This window comes from Nycticebus coucang, chromosome 5 (assembly GCF_027406575.1).
Source record: "Nycticebus coucang isolate mNycCou1 chromosome 5, mNycCou1.pri, whole genome shotgun sequence".
Lineage (NCBI taxonomy): Eukaryota > Metazoa > Chordata > Mammalia > Primates > Lorisidae > Nycticebus > Nycticebus coucang.
Window position 1 is genome coordinate 25,578,512 of NC_069784.1, and position 23,741 is coordinate 25,602,252.

At 44.7% G+C, this 23,741-nt stretch overlaps 1 protein-coding gene across 8 annotated transcripts in view; it reads left to right on the plus strand.

Annotated features, from left to right (window-relative positions):
- Window positions 1-7,017: 7,017 nt before the first annotated feature.
- SLC44A3 (solute carrier family 44 member 3) overlaps window positions 7,018-23,741 on the plus strand; it is an 82,987-nt gene continuing 66,263 nt past the window's right edge. For 2 of the 8 annotated variants that reach the window (XM_053592898.1, XM_053592899.1), the window contains exons 1-6: window positions 7,019-7,276; window positions 7,704-7,811; window positions 10,645-10,787; window positions 13,794-13,930; window positions 15,167-15,260; window positions 22,249-22,409. In XM_053592898.1, coding sequence (XP_053448873.1) covers window positions 7,250-7,276; window positions 7,704-7,811; window positions 10,645-10,787; window positions 13,794-13,930; window positions 15,167-15,260; window positions 22,249-22,409 — 670 coding nt within the window. In that variant the 5' untranslated portion in view covers window positions 7,019-7,249. Of the gene's footprint in view, window positions 7,277-7,465; window positions 7,597-7,703; window positions 7,812-10,644; window positions 10,788-13,793; window positions 13,931-15,166; window positions 15,261-22,248; window positions 22,410-23,741 lie in introns of those variants that run through there. The other 6 variants (XM_053592897.1, XM_053592900.1, XM_053592895.1 and 3 more) reach the window with 6 other exon arrangements.

Genomic DNA, 23,741 nt, shown 5'->3' on the forward strand with positions numbered 1-23,741 from the left:
ATGCCCGGCTATTTTTTTTGTTGCAGTTGTCATTGTTGCTTAGCTGGCCCAGGCTGGGTTTGAACCTGCCAGCCCCAGTGTATATGGCTGGCACCGTAACCACTGTGCTACAGGCGCTGAGCCCCATACCTTATGATTTTAAATCACAGAAATTCAGAGCTGGAAGGAGGCAGAGAAGAACCTGGCTCTCTTCTTTCGTTTTATGAAGAGGCCCTGAGGGAAAGGAAGTTTGCCTTCTGTCCTCCAGCTGGAACCGAGGTCTCCACCTCTCTTGTCCCTTTCCTTGATCTGCTTCCTCTCACTCAGGACAGAAAAAGGTAACATTGCCAGGTTGATAAAATTCAGGATAAATAGGCAAACTTCCCCATGAGAAGATGTGAATTTTAAAATCAGAGCATGTTTGCATTGGTGGTCAGTGGTTTTCCTGTTTTTACATTACGCATTTACTCCAAGGGGCAGGTTACCTGGTAAATGAGAAGGAAGGAAAAGTCACAGGCAACCCATGCACAAAAATTTTAGAACATGAAATTCAACCTGCCTTCTAGAAGCTAGCACTCATATCTATTAAGAATTCTAATATTTATAGAAGATATTTGGCAAGAAGCAAAAATAGATGGTATCTTAATTTATCAGCAATTGGTGTCAAAATGCAAATGTACTCTCATACTTTAGATTAAACAAATTAGCACTGCCACTCATAAAATGTATTGAATTGTGCAGTCACCTGGCCCTGAAGATAAAAAGCTGCATTTTTGACGCTGGTGGAGTGAAGGAAAACTTTCCCTTCACAGCCAAAAGTTTGCTGAAAGATCAATTCACAAATAAGGCAGATTAAGAGGTTTATTATAATTTGCCTGGGGAGAATCATAGATTGATAACCCAATATCCCGATGGGGCCCAGAAATTTATATGCAGTTATTAGAGGGAAGAGGGTGATGAGGAATATGGATAAAAGGGAGGATAAATAGATACTTGGGAGAATGAATGGATGGAAGAAACAGAATGATTTGTGAATGATTCTCTTTGCAAATTAAATTATACTGAGAGGCAGGTATTATATTTAAAATTATTTGGGCCAGGTCTGGTTGCTATCTTGATCTTTTTTTCCTGCAATACAGGGTGTCCCAAGGGTCGCCCATGAAGTTGCCATCCGTAGGGAAAATAGGAAACTGTAGTTAAATATATCTTTATTTATAAAATATTCATTACAAAATCTTACAAAGAGGTGGCCAACACAAGACTATTTTGTAAATATTTTGTAAAAATTATGCATTTTGAGATAAGTAGGAGGGAAAGGAAAATTGACTATTCATTTTGGTGGGTCTGTCTGGTTTTCTGCAGATAGAGGGAAAGCCCCTCACCATGGCCAGTTAATCTCTAAAGGCCTCAATTCAAAATATTCTTTATACCAAGTAGTCACATTTTAGGTGCAGTCTCCTGAACTCCTCCAACAGAAAGGCAAGCAGCTCCTTGGTGTGGCATGCTGGGCCCTGATGGCCAGGTTCGCTCTGCCCTCAGATGGATGACACCCTCGCCTTTCCAAATCGCCTCCCACACATTCATCCTTCTGCACTGCCACACTGCTTGGGGCTCTCTGTGCTGGTCCATGGTTGTTCCAGGCCCTGGCCCATGCTGTTTCTTCTGCCTGGAACACCCTTTCCACTTCTCTGCACGTTGCTTTCTCTTGTTCATATTTTACCACCCAGCTCAGCCGCACCCCCCAGGAAGGCTCTACCAGCATGACTCCTTCACAGGTGGCAATAAATTCTCCACTGGGACAAGTCTGCTGGGATGGATGTCTACTTACCTCTCTTGATGTCTAGAAAACCATGATGTCCCAAACTAGCATTCTTTCTGCACCCATAAGCCAGAATGTATCTATAAAGAGGAGCCTTGCTCGTTGATTATTTGATTACCCTGAAGTATTGGTCATACAGGGGAGGCAGGATATGTGTTTGATTTTCCCTTTGACAGCTTTTGAAATAATGAATTGGCCCCTAGAATTTTCTTGAGACAATCAGTGAGGATTTATTTTCTTTTAATATTATTGGGAACTTATAAATATAAACACATTCTATGTATTTGAAGAAGGGATATTTCTAAGTTTTTTAGGGTATGATAGGAGATGGGATTTTTTTAATTCAGGGACCTGAATGGATTGAGCAGTTGGTCATGTAACAGTTAAATTGGAAATTGGTAGGGAGGGTTTGAAATGAGCACCGAAGGGGATAGTCATGTAATGACCCAGTTCAGTGATCCTGGGTTCTGATTTATGTTTTTAATGAGAACTATTGCCCCAACAAATAGATCTTTAGAAAATTCCTAGAACAGTTTAGGTATTTGAAATTGCCATCTTAGTTCATCAGTGAAATAGGCAAACAGGACTTTCTTCCTTTACTTTTTCCCTCTCTTTTTTTTCCTTGTATTATCCTTTTTTGATTTTGGAATCAAGTTTATGCTGGCCTCATACATAATAAAATAACCTGGGCAGCCTTTGCTCTTTTTCTATTTATGGAGCAACTTGTATATTATAGGAATTAACCATTCCTTAAAAATTAAGTTTCTTCTTGGCTGGGGGCTGTGGCTCATGCCTGTAATCCCAGCACTCTGGGAGGCAGAGACGGGTAGGTTGCCTGAGCTCAGGAGTTCAAGATTAGCCCAAGCAAGAGTGAGAACCCCATCTCTACAAATAGCTGTAGTCCCAGCTATGCAGGAGGCTGAAGCAAGAGGATCTCTTGAGCCCAAGAGTTTGAAATATTCTCATCAAACTGTTCAACGTAGCCTTCATGGCATTTTCTTAGTTACTGTATGCAGGCATTTGTATCCTGCATTTAGTAAGTTTCGCCTGTATCCATTCTAAGATGCACCGTAGATGTGGCCCCACCCATTACCCTCCCTCCACCCTAACCTCCCCCCTCCCTTCCCCTTCCTTGGCCCTTTCCCCATATAGAACTGTACGTATAGAACTGTACGCTAAAAAGATTGAATTTTACAGTCTTGTGCTATAGTTGGGTTATAGCCTTCATGCGAAAGTTATAATTTCATTAGGAAAGTCTTGCTGTGAATATAATGTCAGCTGAACCAGAATTTGGTTATGACGTAGCTGATTTCCATTCTAGTAAAAGCTCCTATTTCACTGAGAACCATTAACAAATAGTTTGTGAATCACTCTTCCAATAACACTTCTATAGACCACTGTCTAGCCACTTTGGCCTCTCATTCCTCTCTCAGCCCCATACTCCTCAAAATATTGATATTATCTAGAATTTTAGTCCTAGCTTGTTATAAATGCACTGTCCTTTCTAGACTAGTTTTTTAGAGTTTTGTTTTTCTTTTTTGAGACATAGTCTCACTCACCTCAGTAGAGTGCTATGGTGTCATAGCTCACAGCAACCTCAAATTCCTGGGCTTAAGCTAGCCTCTTGCCTCAGCCTCCCAGGGGACTACAGGTGCCACCACAATGCCTGGCTGTTGTTTAGAGATGAGGTCTCACTCTTGCTCAGGCTGGTCTCCAACTCCTGAGCTCAAGCAATCCACCTGCCTCTGCCTCCAAGGGTGCTAGGATTATAGGCATGAGCCACTGCACCTGGCCTCTTAGAGTTTTTTAAGTCGAGTTTAATAAAACACAGTTTTTATACAGTAAAATTCAATCTTTTTAGCGTACAGTTCTATAAATTTTGACAAGAATACCATCAGGCAATCACTACCATGGTCAAGGTGATGGAATATTTCCACCACTCCAAAAAGTTTTTCCAGGCTCCCTTTACTCTCAGCATCTTACAATCACTGATCGATTTTCTGTCAAATTTTTTGCCTTTTCCAGAATGTCACATAAATGGAACCAGAATAGCTTATTATATCTGGCTTCTCTCATTAAAAATATATATATATAATTTATTCATTTATTTATTTTTTTTTTAGAGACAGAGTCACTTTGTCACCCTAGGTAGAGTGCTGTCGTGTCACAGCTTACAGCAACCTCCAGCTCTTGGGCTTAGGTGATTTTCTTGCCTCAGCCTCCCAAGTAGCTGAGACTACAGGCACCCACCACAACCCCTGGCTATTTTTTTGTTGCAGTTTGGCCAGGGCCAGGTTTGAACCTGCCACTCTCAGTATACGGGTCTGGCGCCCTATTCACTGAGCCACAGGCACCACCCCTCATTAAATATATCTTTGAGACCTATGCATAAATTAGAAGTTCCTTCCTTCTCAATGCTTAGCCACATTTCATTGAATGAATGTATCACAATTTGTGATAGCCATTCACCAGTTTCTGGACATTTGGATTGTTCTTAGTTTTTCATAACTATGAATCAAGTTCCTAGCCTTTTATCTAAGACAACAATAATAAATTTAGCTTAAATATTTGGCTACTCTCTTCCTATACCCATTGCATCATCTCGTAAATTTGTTTCTTGATTACTTCCTCCAAGAGTTTCATGGAAGTAAGTTTTTCATAGGAATATTTTTATTATATCCTCACATCCCAATGACAATCTGGCATAATTTATATTCAGTATACATATATAAATATTCTACTTGAGATTTGCTATTTCAATCTGAAGTTTCTTTCCTTCAATTTTGGAATTTATCCTTGTAATTTTTTTTTCCTCCATGTTTATATCTTTCCCTTTTTGTTCTAGTTTTGTTTTTGGTTTTAAAAAATTTACAAACAATAGCCGGGCGTTGTGGTGGGCGCCTGTAGTCCCAGCTACTCGGGAGGCTGAGGCAAGAGAATCGCTCCGGCCCAGGAGTTGGAGGTTGCTGTGAGCTGGGTGAGGCCACGGCACTCTACCAAGGGCCATAAAGTGAGACTCTGTCTCTACAAAAAAAAAAAAAAAAATTTACAAACAAGTGTTTTTTTTTTTTTTGAGACAGAGTCTCACTTTGTTGCCCTTGGTAGAGTGCTGTGGCCTCACAGCTCACAGCAACCTCAAACTCTTGGGTTCAAGTGATTCTCTTACCTTAGCGTCCCGAGTAGAAGGAACTACAGGCTCCCACCACAACACCTGGCTATTTAGAGAGGGTCTTGCTCTAGTTCAGATCGGTCTTGAACTCCTGAGCTCAGGCGATCCTCCCGCCTTGGCCTCCCAGAGTGCTGGGATTACAGGCCTGAGCCCCTGCGGCCGGCTTTCTACTTCTTCTTCTGTTCTTTCTTTTTTTTTTTTTTTAATTTTCCCACTGCCTCTGGAGAATTGCTAAAAGTGCTCTTCCAATCACTACTTCATCTTCAGCTGCATCTGTTTTACCTTTTTTTTTTTTTTTTCAGTAGAGACAGAGTTTCACTTTATCGCCCACAGTAGAGTGCTGTGTGTCACACAGCTCACAGCAACCTCCAACTCCTGGGCTTAGGCATTCTCTTGCCTCAGCCTCCCGAGTAGCTGGGACTACAGGCCGCCCAGCTATTATTTTTGTTGTTGCAGATTGGCCAGGGCTGGGTTTGAACCCGCCACCCTCGGTATATGGGGCCCGTGCCCTGCCCACTGAACCACAGGCACTGCCCCGCATCTGGTTCTACTTTTTATACCCATTATTAATAATAGCATCAATAAACCTTCATTGTAATTGTATTTGCATATGTCATATCTGTTTTAGTTTCATACTTTTTCCATTACATTGCTGAATCATACCCCATGTCCTTAAATATATTTATCATGATTATTTAAAAATCTTGGTCCACCTGCTCTACTATTTCAGTCCCAGATGGCATCCATTATTCAACTGCGGTCTTTTCATCGCGGTAATACTCCACAGGTATCTAGTTATTTGTCCCTGAATCCAGGTTCCCCTGGAGTTGCTCTGTCTGATAAGCACGCATCCCAGAAGGCCGGTGCGTTGGGAGTGGGAAGGTGGTGGTGAGCCCAAAGGGAAGTCTGAGAACCGCACGGTCACTGTCAGCGTCCGGCGTGTTACCAGATCCTCCTCAGTCAGGTCTCTAGCTTCTCCTTTTGGAGAACCGTTACTGAAAAGAAGCCATAACCGAGTAGCTATGAGGGTGTGGAGTGGGGACGGTGGAGGCGTGCATTGGGAGCAGAGGGCAGAGGAGGGAAGGTGGGTCTGCGGTTGTTCTTACCGATCCCTCACCTAGCAGAACCTTGGTACTGGAGCCCCCACCGGTCACTTCCTGAGGTTGCTACTCTTTCAAAGCTGTGAAGCCAGGCAGTGAATGTCCAAGGCAAGGGCAGAATCTGAAATTCTTTGTCCCGCCAGCCTCCTACCCACTCAAAGATTAAGGCAAGAGGTTTTAGTTCTGTGTGTATGTTTGGTTTGTTTGTTTAAGGGACAAGGTCTTGCTGTGTCACTCAGGCGGGAGTGCAGCATCGGGATGGTTAACTGCGGCCTGGAACTCCTGGGCTCCAGGGATCCTCCTGCCTCAGCCTCCGCAGTCGCTGGGGCTGCAGACGTGCCACGCTCGGCTGATTTTCTCTCTCCTTTTAATTTTGGTAGAGATGTTGCCCAAGCTCCTGGCCTCCAGTGATCCGCCCCGCCTCTGCCTGGCCAGTCGCTGTGATTACAGCCCTAAACCACCTGTCCCCTCTGTTCTTGTTTTAGTTCCTGGAATCCGTGGGCCTCGTTTTGGGAGAAACCGAAGCTGAATGCAAGACACCGGCGTGTTTGCAGAGAAGCCACCTTGAGTGTCCAGGTTCAACTCCTGCCTGTACAACTTACTGGCTGTGTATCCTCCGGCAAGTTGCATCGCCGCTGTCCTGTGCCTCAGTTTCCCTACTCTGTTGATGGGGTAACAATAGTTTCGAGGTTGGTGATCATTTAAGAATGTGCATAAAGCTGACAAAAACAGAATCGTGTACGCAATAAATACTACTTACCTGTTGGCTACATTATAATAAATACCGCACCAGATGGTTCGTGGTGCCCCACCCCGCAGGACTTGCTGAGATGTCCTACTTCCTGCTGTCGCGGCAGTGGGGACCCACCTGCCACACGACAGGTCCCCAACCAGCACACGCCCATGGTCTTGGCAGGGCTGTTGGTGAAACGCTCGTCCCGGGCGCCGCCGCCGCGTGGGCCTCTCTCTTGCTTGGAACAGGGCGGACATCAGTAGATCGCAGGGCGAGCTGGGTAGAAACCCATTGCGGTCAAAGGCGGACCCAAGGGGTGGCAGGCGGTGACCAGGCCACCGGGCGGCGCTGCGCCCTGCCCGCCCCTCCTCGGCCACCGGCCCCGCTCGCCCGCCGCGGGCGCTGCGTCTCCGGGTCTCCGGTCCCCCGCCCGCGCCTCCGAGCGCACCATGCAGTGCCTCGGCGCCGCCTGCCCGGTAAGTGTCCGCAGCCGCGGCCCTGGGGGCCTGAGCGCCCCAGGAAGGGTCGGGCCCCCTCCTGCGCTCACCTGCCACGCTGGGACGCCCCCGCTCCCTGCCTGCGGGGACACAGCCCAGGCCCGGCGCCCCGGGACCTGGCAGGGAGAACCTGGACCCTGCCTGCTCCCGTGCTGGGGCGAAGGCCGGGGAGACGCTGGCCGCGGGGCACGGATTTGGGGTAGCTTCCTGGTGCGCCTCCAGGGAAGGACTTGGTGGCTGGGAACTTAACATCCACCCCGCACAACAGGTGTTTCAAAGGCTCCACTAAAGGGCTGCAGGTAGCCAGGGTAAAACAAAACGCGGGAGGGGAATGGTTACTTTGAGCAGTCCAGGTTGAATCTACCTGGTTATCTTTTTCTCAATTCTCCCTTTATTTTTCTGGAAGGTTTCTGCGGAGAGAACCCCCAGGCAAAGAGAGTGGCGACCCCAGATTTATAGGAAATGCACAGATACGACATGGTTATTCCTGTTCTTTCTCTTTTGGACTGGCTTGGTAAGTGTGAGTGCTTGGCCAGGAAGAGGCCCCAGTGTGTGTGTGTGTGTGTGTGTGTGTGTGTGTGTGTGTGTGTGTGTGTGGCCGGTCCGGAAATAACTGTGCCCCAAACGTAAATCGCTGAAAAGTTAGTGCTGCAATAAGAGACTTCTGTCATTTGGCCAGAATAAACACCAGGTAGTCCTCAGAAGAACCCCACCACCACCACCCTTGCTGGAGAGGCTGGCTGTCTTATAATAGCTGCAGGCTGTGGTCTAATGGATGACTCCACTGGGAAATACGAACTACAGTTTGCAGTGGGATCCTGACTCAGAAGCTCAGTGGGTCTTCTCTTACTTTACTAAGCTGTAGTTTTTACTATCTGCCACACTCCCAAACCAAATATTCCTAGAGCTTTTCCTGTGCCTTTAACAAAGGAAAAGCCAGGCAGCCCCTGTGGCTCAAGGAGTAGGGCACCGGTCCCATATGGCGGAGGTGGTGGGTTCAAACCCAGCCCCGGCCAAATAAAAAAAAAAAAAAAAGGAAAAGCCAGGATAAAACTAGAAATCAATTACTTTTCCTTTAGCTAAACATTACACACACACACACACACACACACAAGTATGTTGTGTTTAGCAGCTAATAAGGAAATGGCCCATGATATTAAAACCCTTGGTGTGTGTCACACTTTATGGGGGCAAGACATGATTGCAAGAGGGACTTTACCTAACAATTGCAGTCATTGTAACCTGGCTTATTGTACCCTCAATGAATCCCCAACAATAAAAAAAAAAAAAAAAAAAAAACCCTTTAGTTAGACAAGTAATGTTTTTCCCATTCTGATTTCCAGGTATTTGTGATTGCTGGTTAACTTCCTCTAGCTATGCCATTTTAGTACTGGGAGAGTCTCTTGAATGCTTCCTGTTGATGCTTTTATACTTACTTTAGAGTTGTAGGTAACAGTAGAAAAAACCTCCCTCAACTATTTCAAAGGCCAGGTTCATGATATCCATGCCAGGCCGAGACATGTTATTTGCTGCATGGTAAATGATTAATTTATAAAACTGGGTAATAACTACCTTCGTTTAAAAGAATTCGATTTGAATAGACCTTAACATATAATGTTTGTTCTCCTTTCCAAGTAAGAAAGGCATTTGTTCACTTGTTGACTTTACCTGTTGGTTTCACATAGACAGAGGGGTGACAGGTTGGGCCTGAAAGGCAAATTTTTTTGTTGCCTATCGTGGTCTTTGGGACTCACCTCTAGGAAGAGATAGAGACAGCACACCTATAACTTCTCAGCAGATGGCTGGAGTTCTTATCTGAGTCTGCCGTTGTGTAAATGCAACTGTCCTGCCGTCTATCTGGCAGCTTTTTTTTTTTTTTTTTTGGCAGGGGCTGGGTTTGAACCCGCCACCTCCGGCATATGGGACCGGTGCCCTACTCCTTGAGCCACAGGTGCCGCCCTCTATCTGGCAGCTTTGACCTCAGGCTGAGAGTGTGATTTAATGATCTTCCCCCGACAACTCAGACCTGGGATATCACTACCAACTCTCAGCCCTACAGCTGTCTGGGGAGGGACTTAAAGATGGCCTGTTGCAGACTGAAGAATTATAAACCAGCTGAGAGGTAGCACAAAGCTGGAAACTGCTCTAAAATCGCATTTGCAACTGCAAAATAAATCTGAGGGTTTCAGTATGTGTGTTCTGTTTTAATAATGAGAGTCCTTTCTTAGCTGAGTGGCTTTTAGTACCTTCTGCAACATTCTTTAGTCACCTGCACTTACAGCACCACAAGGACTGTTTTTTCTGCCTCTGCTGTTTTCCCTCCTGCTCTGTGTCAGATCTCCAGACAGGATTATTATTGATGGTGCTGCCCTGAGTTAGGCCCAGACTAAGGAGGCTTAGGGGAAGGGACCACAGTTACAAGCAGGAATGAATGGTCTCTTATAATTAGAAAGAGCACTAGCCTGTGTTACATTTGCATAAAACATATAGAGCAGAAAGTCTTTGGACCATCTTTGCCTCTACTTACCTCTCAAGTATCCCTTCTCACCGTGCCTTTTCTGAGTCACTTTTCGAGACTCCATTTGCCAGGCACAGTGACTTCCTTGGTGGTCCCACCAGACTAACATTTACACTTCATGCGTCACCTCTCATATGGAATTGCACTTGCATGTTTGAAATTAGAACAAAGATGGTTTAAGAGCAGTTCTATTGTCAGGGATACAGGAATACCCATATGCCGCTCCCATCCTCCCCAAAAAACTTTTATTCATACCCACAAGCTTTCCAAGGAGACAGCACATAAAGAATGATGGTGAATGAAATGATCACTTCATTACTGGACTGCTGGTGAGCTGGGAAGAAGCACATGACGTTAGTCCTCCCCGTAAGTCCAGTCAGGACCTTACTACATTCCACCTTGGAAAGCCCAGAGGTGGACATGTCAAGGCTAGGTGAGATTACCACGCCAGCCATGTGGGCACAGGGTCGCACCTGCATCCACAGCCTTTAAGTAGAGGGTAAGTGTCACCATCTAGTAGCAGAGGTGACCCACTCATTCTAGGATCACAGACTCTTAAATGGGTAAGAAGCACAAAGAGGGAAGAAAACGGAGTGGAATCTGTTGCATGGATTAGAAATCTCTCCCGACATAAACTGTTGAAACCAGTATTAGAAGCTTAGAACCCTAACAGATTTGAGTTGTTGGCATTGGTGCTGAAGGAGAGAAGGGCAGCGATAATGGAGAGATTCATGTTTGATCTAGTTCCATTTTATATTAACATCCCAGGCAGATGGGGGCTGTTTTCAGCCTTTAGCCAGACTCTCACGTGCCCCCTGGGTTTTGCTAGGTGTTCATCATGGGCTACTCGGTGGTGGCTGGAGCCGCAGGAAGACTCCTCTTTGGCTACGACAGCTTTGGCAACGTGTGTGGCAAGAAGAACTCCCCAGTGGAAGGGGCCCCTCTGTCAGGGCAGGACATGACCCTGAAAAAGTAAGTGTCTAAGTAATTCCCCAAAAGAGAGGGGCTGTATTTTGCATAAACTAGTCACTTAGAGCCTGGGAACTGTTTTCCCATTCAAAACTCTATCAGCCTACCTCATAAAGAAGGAAGTAGAAAGAGTGTAGATTTTATATATATATAAAATCTTTTTTTTTTTTTTTTTTTGTAGAGACAGTCTCACTTTATGGCCCTCGGTAGAGTGCCCTGGCATCACACAGCTCCAGCAACCTCCAACTCCTGGGCTTAAGCGATTCTCTTGCCTCAGCCTCCCGAGTAGCTGGGACGACAGGTGCCCACCACAACGCCCAGCTATTTTTTGGTTGCAGTTCAGCCGGGGTAGGGTTTGAACCCGCCACCCTGGGTATATGGGGCCGGCCCCTTACCGACTGAGCCACAGGCCCTGCCCAAGAGTGCAGATTTTAGAATCATCAGTCCTTAGTTCAAGTTCAGCCTCTGCTATTTTTCAGCTGTGCGATCTTGAGCAGAGGACTTAACCTCATGGAGCTCAGTTTTCATCTTTTTAAACTAGCTCTTTTACTTACCTCCCAAGATAGTTTTAAGAATCTACTGAAACACTACATGAACTAAGATGTAATGAATGTTAACTGTTGGTGTTATTATCCATAATCAGTCAGAGCACTCTGGGAGGCTGAGGCAGGTGGATTGCCTGAGCTCACAGGTTCGAGACCAGCCTGAGCAAGAGCAAGACCCTGTCTCTACTCTTATCAAGAGCAACAAAGTAGGGCGGCGCCTGTGGCTCAGTGAGTAGGGCGCCGGCCCCATATGCCGAGGGTGGTGGGTTCAAACCCAACCCCCGCCAAACTGCAACAAAAAATAGCCGGGCGTTGTGGCGGGCGCCTGTAGTCCCAGCTGCTCGGGAGGCTGAGGCAAGAGAATCGCGTAAGCCCAAGAGTTAGAGGTTGCTGTGAGCCTTGTGACGCCACGGCACTCTACCCGAGGGCGGTACAGTGAGACTCTGTCTCTACAAAAAATAAAAAATAATAAATAAATAAATAAATAAATAAAAAAGAACAACAAAGTAAGACTCTGTCTCAAGAGATTAAAAAAAAAAACATAATCAGTCAGAGTCATGTTACCAGGGAGTGTTTGAGCCATTATTCATGGCATTTTTTCCATATCAAACACCTGAATCCTTACTCAGAAGCCTGGGGTCATCTCTCCCCTCCACCTCCAATATGGAAACAGAAAGGAATGGAAAATATGGAAAAGAGATAAGAATCCCCTGGAAAGGAGAGAAAGCCCTGGCCATAATTTCTAAATGGAGAGTACCTTGTAAGAATATTTGAGACATGATAATCAGAGCAGCCCCAACAGAGAATCCCCAGGGGTCTAAATCGGGGGTGTCCAACCTGCAGCCATACTGACTTTGTGGGGATGTTTCTGCCTGTCTGTGGTGTGAGATATCATGAAAAGTACACAGACCTCATTTTGGCTCATCAGCTTTCATTAGTGTTTGTGTATGAATGGGTGGCCCCAAACAACTCATTCTTCCAACATGGGGCAGAGAAAAAAAAGGTTGGACACCCCTGCAGTGTAAGTTTGGAGATACCAAATACAAATCTTAGACCAGGGCTCTTATCCTTCTGTGTGTTGCTCCTCCGGGAGGCTTTGCCACTTCTGGGCATGAACTCTGGGGGAGGCATTTCCTCCTATACCCATGGGAGCCACTTGCAAAGAAAACAGGAGGAAGAAAGGGCAATCTACATGCACCTGCGCTCCCATTTCACTTTGTATTCACGATGCTGAGAAACACTTATATCTCTTTGAAGGGAAAAGTAAATATTCTATCTTTCTCAGTAGCCAAAAGGTGGAAGCAACCCGAGTGTCCATCAGTGGATGAATGGAGGAACAAAACGTGGTATATACATGTAATCATATATTATTCACTCTTTAAAAGGAAGGAAATTGACACCCACCACATGGATAGACCTTCAGGGAGTTATGCCAACTGAAATAAACCAGTCACAAAAAACATTGTATGATTCCACTTACATGAACTCGCGGTAGTTGCTGAGGGCTGGGCAGAGGGGAGTGTGGAGTTGTTGTTTAAGGGGTGCAGGGTTTCAGTTTTGGACTGTGAAGAGTTCTTTGGATGACTGGGGGTGGTGGTAGCACAGCAATGTGAATGTACTTAGCGCTGCTGAATTGTATGCTAAAAATGGTTAAGATGGCAAATTTTATGTATATTTTAACATAATTTTTAAACATTTAAAAAACTAAAATGTTTATCACACACCCAAGAACTCTCTTCCCATCTCCTGGGGTATCCCTTCCCTTTCTCCTTTCCCCAAGTGAAAGGAAAAGAAGCTTCTGGGCCCCTTTCTCAAGGTCCCTCCCACAGAGGGCAGCCTGCAAGGCTCTTTTCAGCAGTTCCTGTGAGCTCAGGACCCTGGATAAGTGTTAGGCAAGAGTCCAGGAGCTGCTACCGCTGGCACATGACCTGCTAATGGCAACACCAGTTTTGGTGCTGTGCCTGCCCACCCAGCAGCTGAGTAGCTGCAGGAAGTGTCTCCTGGGTGTCCTGGCTCTCAATCTGGTAGGCCTGGGGAGAGGCAAGCCTTTATTTCTCAACCTCATCCCCCTCTTTTCCACTTCCCACTTCCCTGTGTTTAATTATTCTCTGAAGTGCATTTGAAGTACAGTCTGCCTGTGTGGCTGTGTAGAGTAGTGTGCGCCTTCGCCTGATCTAGCGATCCATCCTCCTCTTCCTCAGGTAAGACCCTAGTGTTATCCCCAGAAAATGCTGAATCTGGAGAAAGAATTCTGCTAACATTTGCGAATGGTTCTGAGCTGCCCCACTTCACAGATGACCCCCAGAGGTGTAATAAATGCTCTATTATGCTGGGGCGTTGAATGATAAAAGTTTGCCTTAGTAACTCATGACTTTGATAGCAGGTGGTTTGCTCCAAGGCCTACAGTTAGGCCTTATGAGGGACAGTGCTCTGAGACATCCCTCTGTTTCATCTTTCTTCCTAGACACGTGTTCCTTCTGAATTCCTGCAACCTGGAAGTCAATGAAATGAGGCTTAGCCCCATGGCCCTCTGCGTGTCCAGCTGTCCTGAAGAGCAGCTCAACACCCTGGAAGAGGTCCAGCGCTTTGCACACACCAATGGTAGGCACGGAGGGACCCATTCACTCTTCCCCCGTGATGGGGTAACCTCTGAGGACCTAGATGAAATAACTTATCCTGACCCTGCCTTCTCTGGGATATTGGAGAGTATACTTCCTTGTGGTGCCTCTTGTGTGGAAAAGGCCTTACATGTTTTCTATTGAGCTGGTTCAGTTTCATTCAGGTCTCTCTGGATTTATCTGAAATCCTAGCTGCTCTGCCTGTGCTCCCTCCCCACTGCAGGAGAATGGCCTTCCAAAGAGAAGCAGAGAGTGGACAGCCCACAATTCTGGCCCAAAGTCAGGGTCATGGGAGGTCAGAGCTCTCCACACGGGGGCATAGCCAGTGCTAGAGAGATACTACAAGCCTGGGGTGGAATCACCTACGAGCAGGTCCTGCTATGACCTTGTTAGAGCCAGTGGATATTTTCATTGACGGGTGGGATATAATAAGTTGTACCCAAAGCATTTGCGTAGCTGAAGTAATTTGCTATGGATTTATAAGGATTTAAATAAAGAAAAGCAGGGCGGCGCCTGTGGCTCAGTTGGTAAGGCGCCGGCCCCATATTCCGAGGGTGGTGGGTTCAAACCCAGCCCCGGCTGAACTGCAACCAAAAAATAGCTGGGCGTTGTGGCGGGTGCCTGTAGTCCCAGCTGCTCGGGAGGCTGAGGCAAGAGAATCGCTTAAGCCCAGGAGTTGGAGGTTGCTGTGAGCTGTGTGATGCCATGGCACTTTACCGAGGGCCATAAAGTGAAACTCAGTCTCTACAAAAAAAAAAAAAAAGAAAAGCAAAAAGAAATTTGAGGCAACTCACTGCCAACTTTATCTGCCAGATTTTAAGAAATTATTTGCAAAGCTAGGATAAAAATATCAAAGTTTTGGGCGGCACCTGTGGCTCAAAGGAGTAGGGCGCTGACCCCATATGCCAGAGGTGGTGGGTTCAAACCCAGCCCCGGCCAAAAACTGCAACAACAGCAACAAAAAAAAAAAATCAAAGTTTCATAGTCAATCATCTTCAAATAGCGTTGAAATCATTTGAGGACCAATCATATAACTTAGTTTTGAATTGGGGGTTTGATGAAAGAGTAAGAAAGAGAAACCCTCAGATTATCACCCATTAGAGCTGCTTTCTAAATGGGGGTGATTTATTCCGTCTCCTTCCTGGCTTGGTAAAATGCCTCTGGTTTCTCCACTGTCTCGTCTGGGAAGATGGCACACTTCTGTGTTTTCTGCTTCCAGGATCCTTTCTGTGTGTTTATAATTTGAATTCCTTCAACTACACCCAGAGCCCCAAAGCAGACTTACTGTGTCCCAGGCTACCAGTTCCACCAAGGTAAAAGCTTTCTTCCTTTTCCTTTAACCAACAGCAAAATTTACTGGGTGCTTGATGTGTTCCTGTTACTCTTCTAGGCTTCATGGGAAGCAAAAAGGAGATATTTGAGAGAACCCCAGCCGATATAGAGCTTACGATCTGTAGAAGGCCATGGGTAAATAAGCAGGGACTATTTGTAATATGTATATTAACAGTGGATTAGCAATCGGGCTAAATAAGGAGAAAATTCAACAAATAATAAAGATATACCTAGTCTTCAAATAACAACACTAGATCTAGTGAAAAGTAATATATAAATTATTATCAAAGGGATGATTTTATAAAGTAGTTGATGTGTATTTCTTTCTATGCCAATAATTTATTACAAAGTTTAAATTAGCCAGGCCTGGTGGCTGGTGCCTGTAATTCTATCTTCTCAAGAGGCCAAGGAAGGAGGATCACTTGAGCTTAGCAGTTCAGTTGAGGCTGCAGCTATGATTATGTCACTGCATTCTAGCCTGGGGAACAGAGTGAGACTCTGTCAATTAAAAAAAAAACTGGCCAGGCAGGAGGTTCAGGTGGCTCACGCCTGTAATCCTAGCACTCTGGGAGACCAGTGCAAGGGGGATTGCTTGACCTCAGAAGTTGGAGACTAGCCTGAGCCAAGATTGAGACTCCATCTCTACTAAAAATAAAAAAAAAAACTAGCCGGGCATTGTGGTCAGAACCTGTAGTCCCAGCTACTCAGGAGGCTGAGGCAAGAGGATCGCTTCAGCTCAAAAGTTTGAGGTTGCTGTGAGCTATGATGGTGCCACGCCTCTCTAGCCTGGGTAACAAAGTGAGACACTGTCTCAAAAATAAATAAATAAATAAATAAAGTTTTTTAAACCACAAAGTAGAAATCATTTATTTTTGCTTTTTGTTGTGACCAAATTTATTATTTTTTTATTTTTTGCAGTTTTTGGCTGGGCTGAGTTTGAACCCGCATATGGGACCAGCACCCTACCCCTTTGAGCCACAGGCGCCGCCCATAGTTCTAGATTTCTTTTTATTTATTTATTTATTTTTTTTTTTGGAGACAGAGTCTCACTTTTTAGCCCTCAATAGAGTGCTCTGGCATGATAGCTCATATCAACCTCAAACTCTTGGGCTCAAGCAATTCTCCTGCCTCAGCCTCCCAAGTAGCTGGGACTATAGGCGCCTGCCACAATGCCCGGCTATTTTAGAGATGGGGATCTCTCTCTTGTTCAGTCTGGTCTTGAACCCATGAGCTCAGGTAACCCACCTGCCTCAGCCTCCCAGAGTGCTAGGATTACACGCATGAGCCACCGCGCCTGGCCCTAGATTTCTTCATAAGGAACAGGCCATGTGGGCTTGGCGCCCATAGCACAGTAGTTACGGTGCCAGCCACATGCACCAAGGCTGGCTGGTTTGAACCTGGCCTGGGCCAGGTAAACAACAATGACAACTGCAACAAAGGGGTTGCCAAGTGTTGTGACAGGTGCCTGTGGTCCTGGCTGCTTGGGAGGCTGAGGCAGGAGAATCTCTTAAGCCCAAGAGTTTGAGGTTGCTGTGAGCTATGACATCACAGCCCTCTACTGAGGGTGACAGAATGAGACTCTGTCTCAAAAAAAAAAAAAAAAGAAAGAAAGAAAGAAACAGGCCACATGGACAAGGCCAAGTAGCCACCTTTCTTCTCAATGAAAACAGAAGCCACCTGTCCTTACTGAGAATATACTTGGTGAACTCTTTGCAGGATCTCATTCACCCCTGTCAATTAGTGTAGTACCTGGCACATGGTAGGCACCTTACATATATTTGTAGAATAAAGTTATAATGACGTAGCTGTGATTGCATTGCCATGGCAAATGGCTAAGGGGAAAAATACAGTTGAATGCTACCAGGATGCTGAGATACATTAAAGGAGGACTCACATTTGTTTTACATTGCCATTCTTCTGAAAAGCATTAAGTATGGTTACAGTGTTTGAGACCTCTGTGCAAAATCCCTGATAAATAATGATAATTTAAGTAAAATAAGGCATTCATGTCAACTGTCTAGTACAGTGTTTATCAAAATCTTGTTTGGGACCCACAGCAAGAAATTTACATCCCAGCCCCAATATACAGCTTACTTTCATATATGCTTATTTACCTAAAACAGAAAGAGAAATCTTGCAAAACAAGGTCTCCCCTTACTACATGTGATTCACACACATAGTTCCTATTCTATTTCAAGTTTTAAAAATAATGTATTTCATAGTCTTCTAACAAGTTGGAAATGCAGCTTTAAACTAGCAAGTGCTTATACATACAAAGACTTGAGTAGGTTTTAATGGCCTGCGAGGCAGAAAATAGCCAGCCAGCTTCTTGACATTCTTTTTTAAAATAAATACTTCATGTTATAATTAATTGGAGGAGGAAATAATTATTTGTAGAGGAGACTATCCGTTCCATTTTTCTCTGCTATCTTAGAAAAATTCAGGTTATTTTCAGATCTCATAAACATGTCTCGATGAAACATAACTGAACCCAGGAGAAAAAAACTAGAATGTTATAATAGGTAGAAAGAAAATTAACACTTGGAGAGAATGATTTTTTTAAGGATACTATTTGTAACTCTATCTGCAGATGGAATGGGGAGAGAATGGAATCTTTTTAAGGTTGTAATTTAACCAGCGTTGGATAAACTCTCCTCTTATACAAATGGAATGACAACTGTAATTCCATAGGAAGCTTCTATCTTGATAATGTTGATGCTAATGGCAAACATTTATGGAGCTTTTGATACTTGGCAGGTCCTTTTCTAAGCTCTCCATGTGTGTTACCTTATTTAAGCCTCAGAAAACCTCCCTGTTGTAGATATACTTTTCATCCATATTTTACAACTGAGGAAATGGATGCAGAGAAGGTTAAGGTAATGCAGCCAGCGCAGGGAGAAGCTGGCATTCACCTCACGCAGTGTCCACATTGGCTTCCATAACCCACAACAAATGGTCAAGGCATGGCTGGTTTTATTTTGCCTGGTGAGTAGCCCCCTTAGGCTCCCATCAGTCTGGGGGAAATGTCCTGATCTGTATGTGCTAAGGTCACCATTTCCTCTGCCTCTCAAGCTGGTCCTAGTCCTTTCCACCCCTAAATGCAGACATTTCCAATACTAACTTTTCCAGCAAAGACAAAACTGTTGACTGACTAACCTTTCTTGGACAGAGTGCGGGGAGAGATAGAGATAGCTCTGAGAGCTCCATTTCCTTTACCTACACAAGCAAGCGTTTGTTTCAAATGGAAGTTATCATACTTATCAGGGAAGAGCGGGGCCAAGATCGAAGAGCTGGAAAATATGAGCCGTGTGGCTGCAGGGCCAGAGAATGTTCTCTAAGTGCCTCTTTTTGACTGAGCCAATTCTTTCTCCTCTGTCAATCATGTGAGGGGTAACATACCCTTTCAGAGCAGTGGCTGAGGATCAAGAAGTCTGTGTACCAAGGTATGAGCTTTTAAGAACAGTGAAAAAGTACTACAGAAGATAACACACATATCTTTTTCACTGTGGCATTTAACATAATACTGTATTTTGAGTCCCTTGTATATTGAAAATCTAAAAGGCGTGGGTAAGTAAGAGAGGGGGGTGGTGCTCTTACCTGACAGGTACAATGTGTGGGTATAGGGGACACCTCCTGGGTGAAGGGCTTAACTACAACTTGGAATTTACCTAACAAAAAAAACAATGTAACCCAATCATTTGTAACCACACATTAATCTAAAATAAGTAGATAAATAAATAATCTCTTAAAAAATAAAATATAAAGCTTAGATTTTTTTCCCCCCTCAGTACATTTGAATTTTAGCCTCTCTCATTGGTGCCCATGCATGGCTGTCACTGGACGGTTTGTTCAGAGGAATTCCACATACAGGGTTATCTAGCTATATAGGGTGCTCAGAAAGTTCATGTGCGGTTTACTGTGTTAAACTTTTTTTTTTTTTTTTTTTAGACAGAGTCTCACCTTGTCACTCTGGGCAGAGTGCCGTGGCATCATAGCTCACAGCAACCTCTTGGCAGCCTCCCCAATAGCTGGGATTATAGGTGCCTGCCACAATGCCCGGCTATTTTTAGAGACAGGGTCTCTCTTGCTCTGACTGATCTTGATCTCGTGAGCTCAAGCAATCCACCCACCTCGGCCTCTATGTTGAACTATTTGAAATTGCACCTGAGGTTTATGTCCACCCTGTATAGGCAGCTCTCCCAATTACTTCCTGCAAGTTCAAGTGTCTTTGCTAGCAGTGAGAAGAAAAACAGAAGTAGTGAAGAAAACTCAGGCCATGGCCTAAAAATGTGTTCTTGCCCCAGCTAATTAAATAGTGGGCAGCTGGTCAGCCACCCTTCATGGGGGACCCACATTTTACATGCGTCTCTGTGTCACCCTCAAAGCTAAGATGAGTCAGTTTTTAACAGCTCAGGGTTGTTAAATGTCTAAAAAGCACCATAGTTGACAAAGCAATGGTGACAAAATTAAGGTCTTATGAAGAATTGTGTTTGGGGGAAAACAAATAAAATGGCATTGAATTTATATCTGATCAGATTTTTTAGAAACATTAAGTGAAAGTTCAAAAAACAATTGTTTTCCAAACAATTTAGTTTTATTAGTGTTAAGGCCTCAGCCAAACTGCAACAAAAAAATAGCCGGGCTTTGTGGCGGGCATCTGTAGTCCCAGCTACTCGAGAGGCTGAGATAAGAGAATCGCCTAAGCCCAGGATTTGGAGGTTGCTGTGAGCTGTGTGACGCCACAGCACTCTACCGAGGGCCATAAAGTGAGACTCTTGTCTCTACAAAAAAAAAAAAAAATCGGTTTAACGGCTCAGCACCCTTAGCTCAGTGAATAAGGTGCCAGCCACATACAGTGAAGCTGGCAGGTTTGAGTGTGGCCCAGGCCTGCTGAACAACAATAACAACTGCAACCAAGAAATAGCCAGGCCTATAGGCTCAGCGCCTGTGGCTCAAGTGGCTAAAACGCCAGCCACATACACCGGAGCTGGCAGGTCCAAATCCAACCTGGACCCGCCAAACAACAATGACAGCTGCAACGAAAAAAATAGCTGGGCGTTGTGGTGGACGCCTGTAGTCCCAACTACTTGGGAGGCGAAGGCAGGAGACACGCTTGAGCCCAGGAGTTGGAGGTTGCTGTGAGCTGTGATGCCACAGCACTCTACCCAGGGCAACAGCTTGAGGCTCTGTCTCAAAAAAAAAAAAGAAATAGCCAGGCGTTGTGGCAGGCACCTGTAGTCCCAGCTACTTGGGAGGCTGAGGCAAGAGAACTGCTTAAGCCCAAGAGTTGGAGGTTGCTGTGAGCTGTGACGCCACGGCACTGTACAGAGGGCAACATAGTGAGACTCTGTCTTTAAAAAGGGTGGCGCCTGTGGCTCAAAGGAGTAGGGCTCCGGCCCCATATGCCGGAGGTGGTGGGTTCACCCAGCTCTGGCTAAAAACTTTAAAAAAAAAAAACAAAAAAACATCTGTTTAAGGCATGTAATCCTAGCACTCTAGGAGGCTTAGGTAGATTGCCTGAACTCAAGAGTTCAAGACCACCCTGACCAAGAGTGAGACCCATCTCTAAAAAAAAAAAAACAAGGGCGGCACCTGTGGCTCAAGGAGTAGGGCGCCAGTCCCATATGCCGGAGGTGGCGGGTTCAAACCTAGCCCCGGCCAAAAAAAAAAAAAAAACCCAGGCATTTTTTGGGCGGCACCTGTGGCTCAAGGAGTAGGGCGCCGGTCCCATATGCCGGAGGTGGCGGGTTCAAACCCAGCCCCGGCCAAAAAAAAAAAAAAAACAAAAACTATCCGGGCTTCTTGGTGGGAGCCTATAGTGCCAGCTACACAGAAGACTGAGGCAAGAGAATCACTTGAACCCAAGAATTTGAAGTTGTTGTAAGCTATGATACCATGGCACTCAACCCCAAGGCAACTGAGTGAGACTCTATCTAAAAAAAAAAAAACTGTTTAGAAATAGCAAAGAAAAAAATGAGAAGTTTAAACATCGGAAAGCAGAAGGTAAAATTGCCACTCTGTAGATGATATGATTATCATCCTGGAAATCTACGAAAATTAACTAGAGAACTACAGACAAGAAGAGAACTCATGTTGGTGACATGGAACAATATATACTGACATCTAAGCATTCATATATTTCAAAAAATGTATTTTCCACTGCAAGAAAAAACACAAAAGCACAAAAGTACCTAGAAGTAAATTTAACAAGAAATTCAGAAGAGGCTCGGTGCCCATAGCTCAGTGGTTAGGGCGACCAAGGCTGGCAGGTTCAAACCTGGTCCAGGCCTGCTAAACAATAATGACAACTGCAACAACAACAACAAAAAAAATAGCCAGGGCATTGCTATGGACGCCTGTAGTCCCAGCTACTTGGGAGGCTGAGGCAAGAGAATCGCTTAAACCCAAGAGTTTGACATTGCTGGGAGGCTGCACCACAGCACTCTACTGAGGGTGACATAATGAGACTTTTGTCTCAAAAAAAAAGGAAGAAAGAAAGAAAAGAAATACACAAGAACCATAGGAAAATAAAATTAATATATTCTTGAAGTATAAAGAAAATTTGAACGAATGGAAAAGCCTCTGTGTTCTTGATAATAAAATTCAACATTATAAAGACATCCTCTCTCCCACACGGCACTCTACCGAGAGTGACAAAATGAGACTCTGTCTTGAAAAAAAAAAAATCACATTGTATACCTTTAATATATACAACATTTTGATTTTTTAAAATGTTACACCCCTAGTTTAGGGTTTTGGTCTCTGTGGGTCCCCATAATCTATTTCCCATCCACAGGGTATGGATAATTCTATAGCAGAGCACAGCTCCCCGACTTTCTAAGATGTACTTTGCAAACAGGATGTTAAACCTTTTTTTTATTACTGCGGCTCTTGTGCTTTCTTGGTTGTTGAGCATTCTAAACATCTTTTTTAAGATAATAAGTAAACATTTTCTTCTTTTATTTCTAGCAAGTCTTTTCCCTTGTTTAACCGATGCATCCCTCAAACACCTGAGTGCTATTCCCTGTTCGCATCTGCTTTGATAAATGATGCTGACACCCTCCATCGAATTCTAAGTGGAATAATGTCCGGAAAAGACACTGTCCTTGGCCTGTGTGTCCTCGCATTAGGTAACTCTCAGTTAATTTGATGATACTAACTGTTTATGGAATGCTGAAGTTTCTAGCACTTATTATGTTGTACAATGAAAATTAGCTTCTTGACTTCACTATAAAACTTCGTATTTATTTTCTTTATAGGTGTTTTTAATGTCTCGGGTTTGGCGGGAGGTGGGGCAATAAGAATGGGGGAAGACCATCTGGCTCTCTGCCAAGAAGCCTGGTGGCTGGGGTTGCCTTAGCTCACCGACCGTGTTGCAGAGTCTGGTCCTCAGCTCTGTGTAAGAGGTGGATGTATATAGCATAGTGTCAACTGATGAATTGTCCATGAAAAGTACAACTGCCAGAGGCACCAGAAACCACATCTTCTGGCCATGCCCTCTACCCGTAGGTGAGCCAGACAGAAGGCTGCCTCGAGAGGGAAGGAGGTGTGTACTCCCCATTAAATAGAAGCAAGCTGCGATGGCCTGATGTCCAGCTCCTCTGAAGAATACACCTGCTTTGGCTTGTAGGCAGTCAGGGCCTTAAGCCAGGACATACCTTCTGGAAGCAGCTACCCACTCCTGACCCTTTGGCTCCCCATTTGCCATGCCTCATCCTGTTAAGAGCCAGCTTTCTCTTTTGGCAGGTTAATGCACTCTGTGCCTTGAGACAGTAGTAATAACCTGTTATCTACCCTTTTCTAGTGGCATTTCCTAGTTTCTGGAAAACTAGTTTCGTTGAAAGAAACTCTTTGGTCAGCCATTAACATATTTCTGCCAGTTTATATATTGAGTTTTCCATAATTTCATGGCCAAAAATGTTACTAACTTCTAAATGCTTGGGGATGCTTACTAGGCACCATTATCTTACTTCCAGACTTCTTATTTAGGCTGAGAATGACTTCAAATGACCCAAATAGGACACTCTGACTGCTAGATACTGGCATGGTGGCCACACATATGAAAAAAATCCAGGTTAGTCCTGATGTCACATATGATGACTGAGTGGCCCCACAAGAACAGTGTGCTTTTTAGACCCATGATGGTATTAGCAACTGTCATTTACCAAGCACCTACCAAGGGCCAGGCATGGTGCTGCTTCTTAACTCATTAAAATCTCATTAGAATCCCACCCCACCTGTAGGAGAGGAAACTAAGGTTAGAGAGATTCAGGGACTTGACTCAGGTGGCACATCTAATAGACTGGGTGACAGAGCTTAGACTCAAACCCAGATCTCTGATCCCAAATCCGTGTTATTAACTAATACACTGAAATATCTGTTTGCGATCCTGATTTGATTTTTGTTTTTTTGAGACATAGTCTCACTTTTTCACCCTGGGTAGAGTGCCATAGCATCATCAT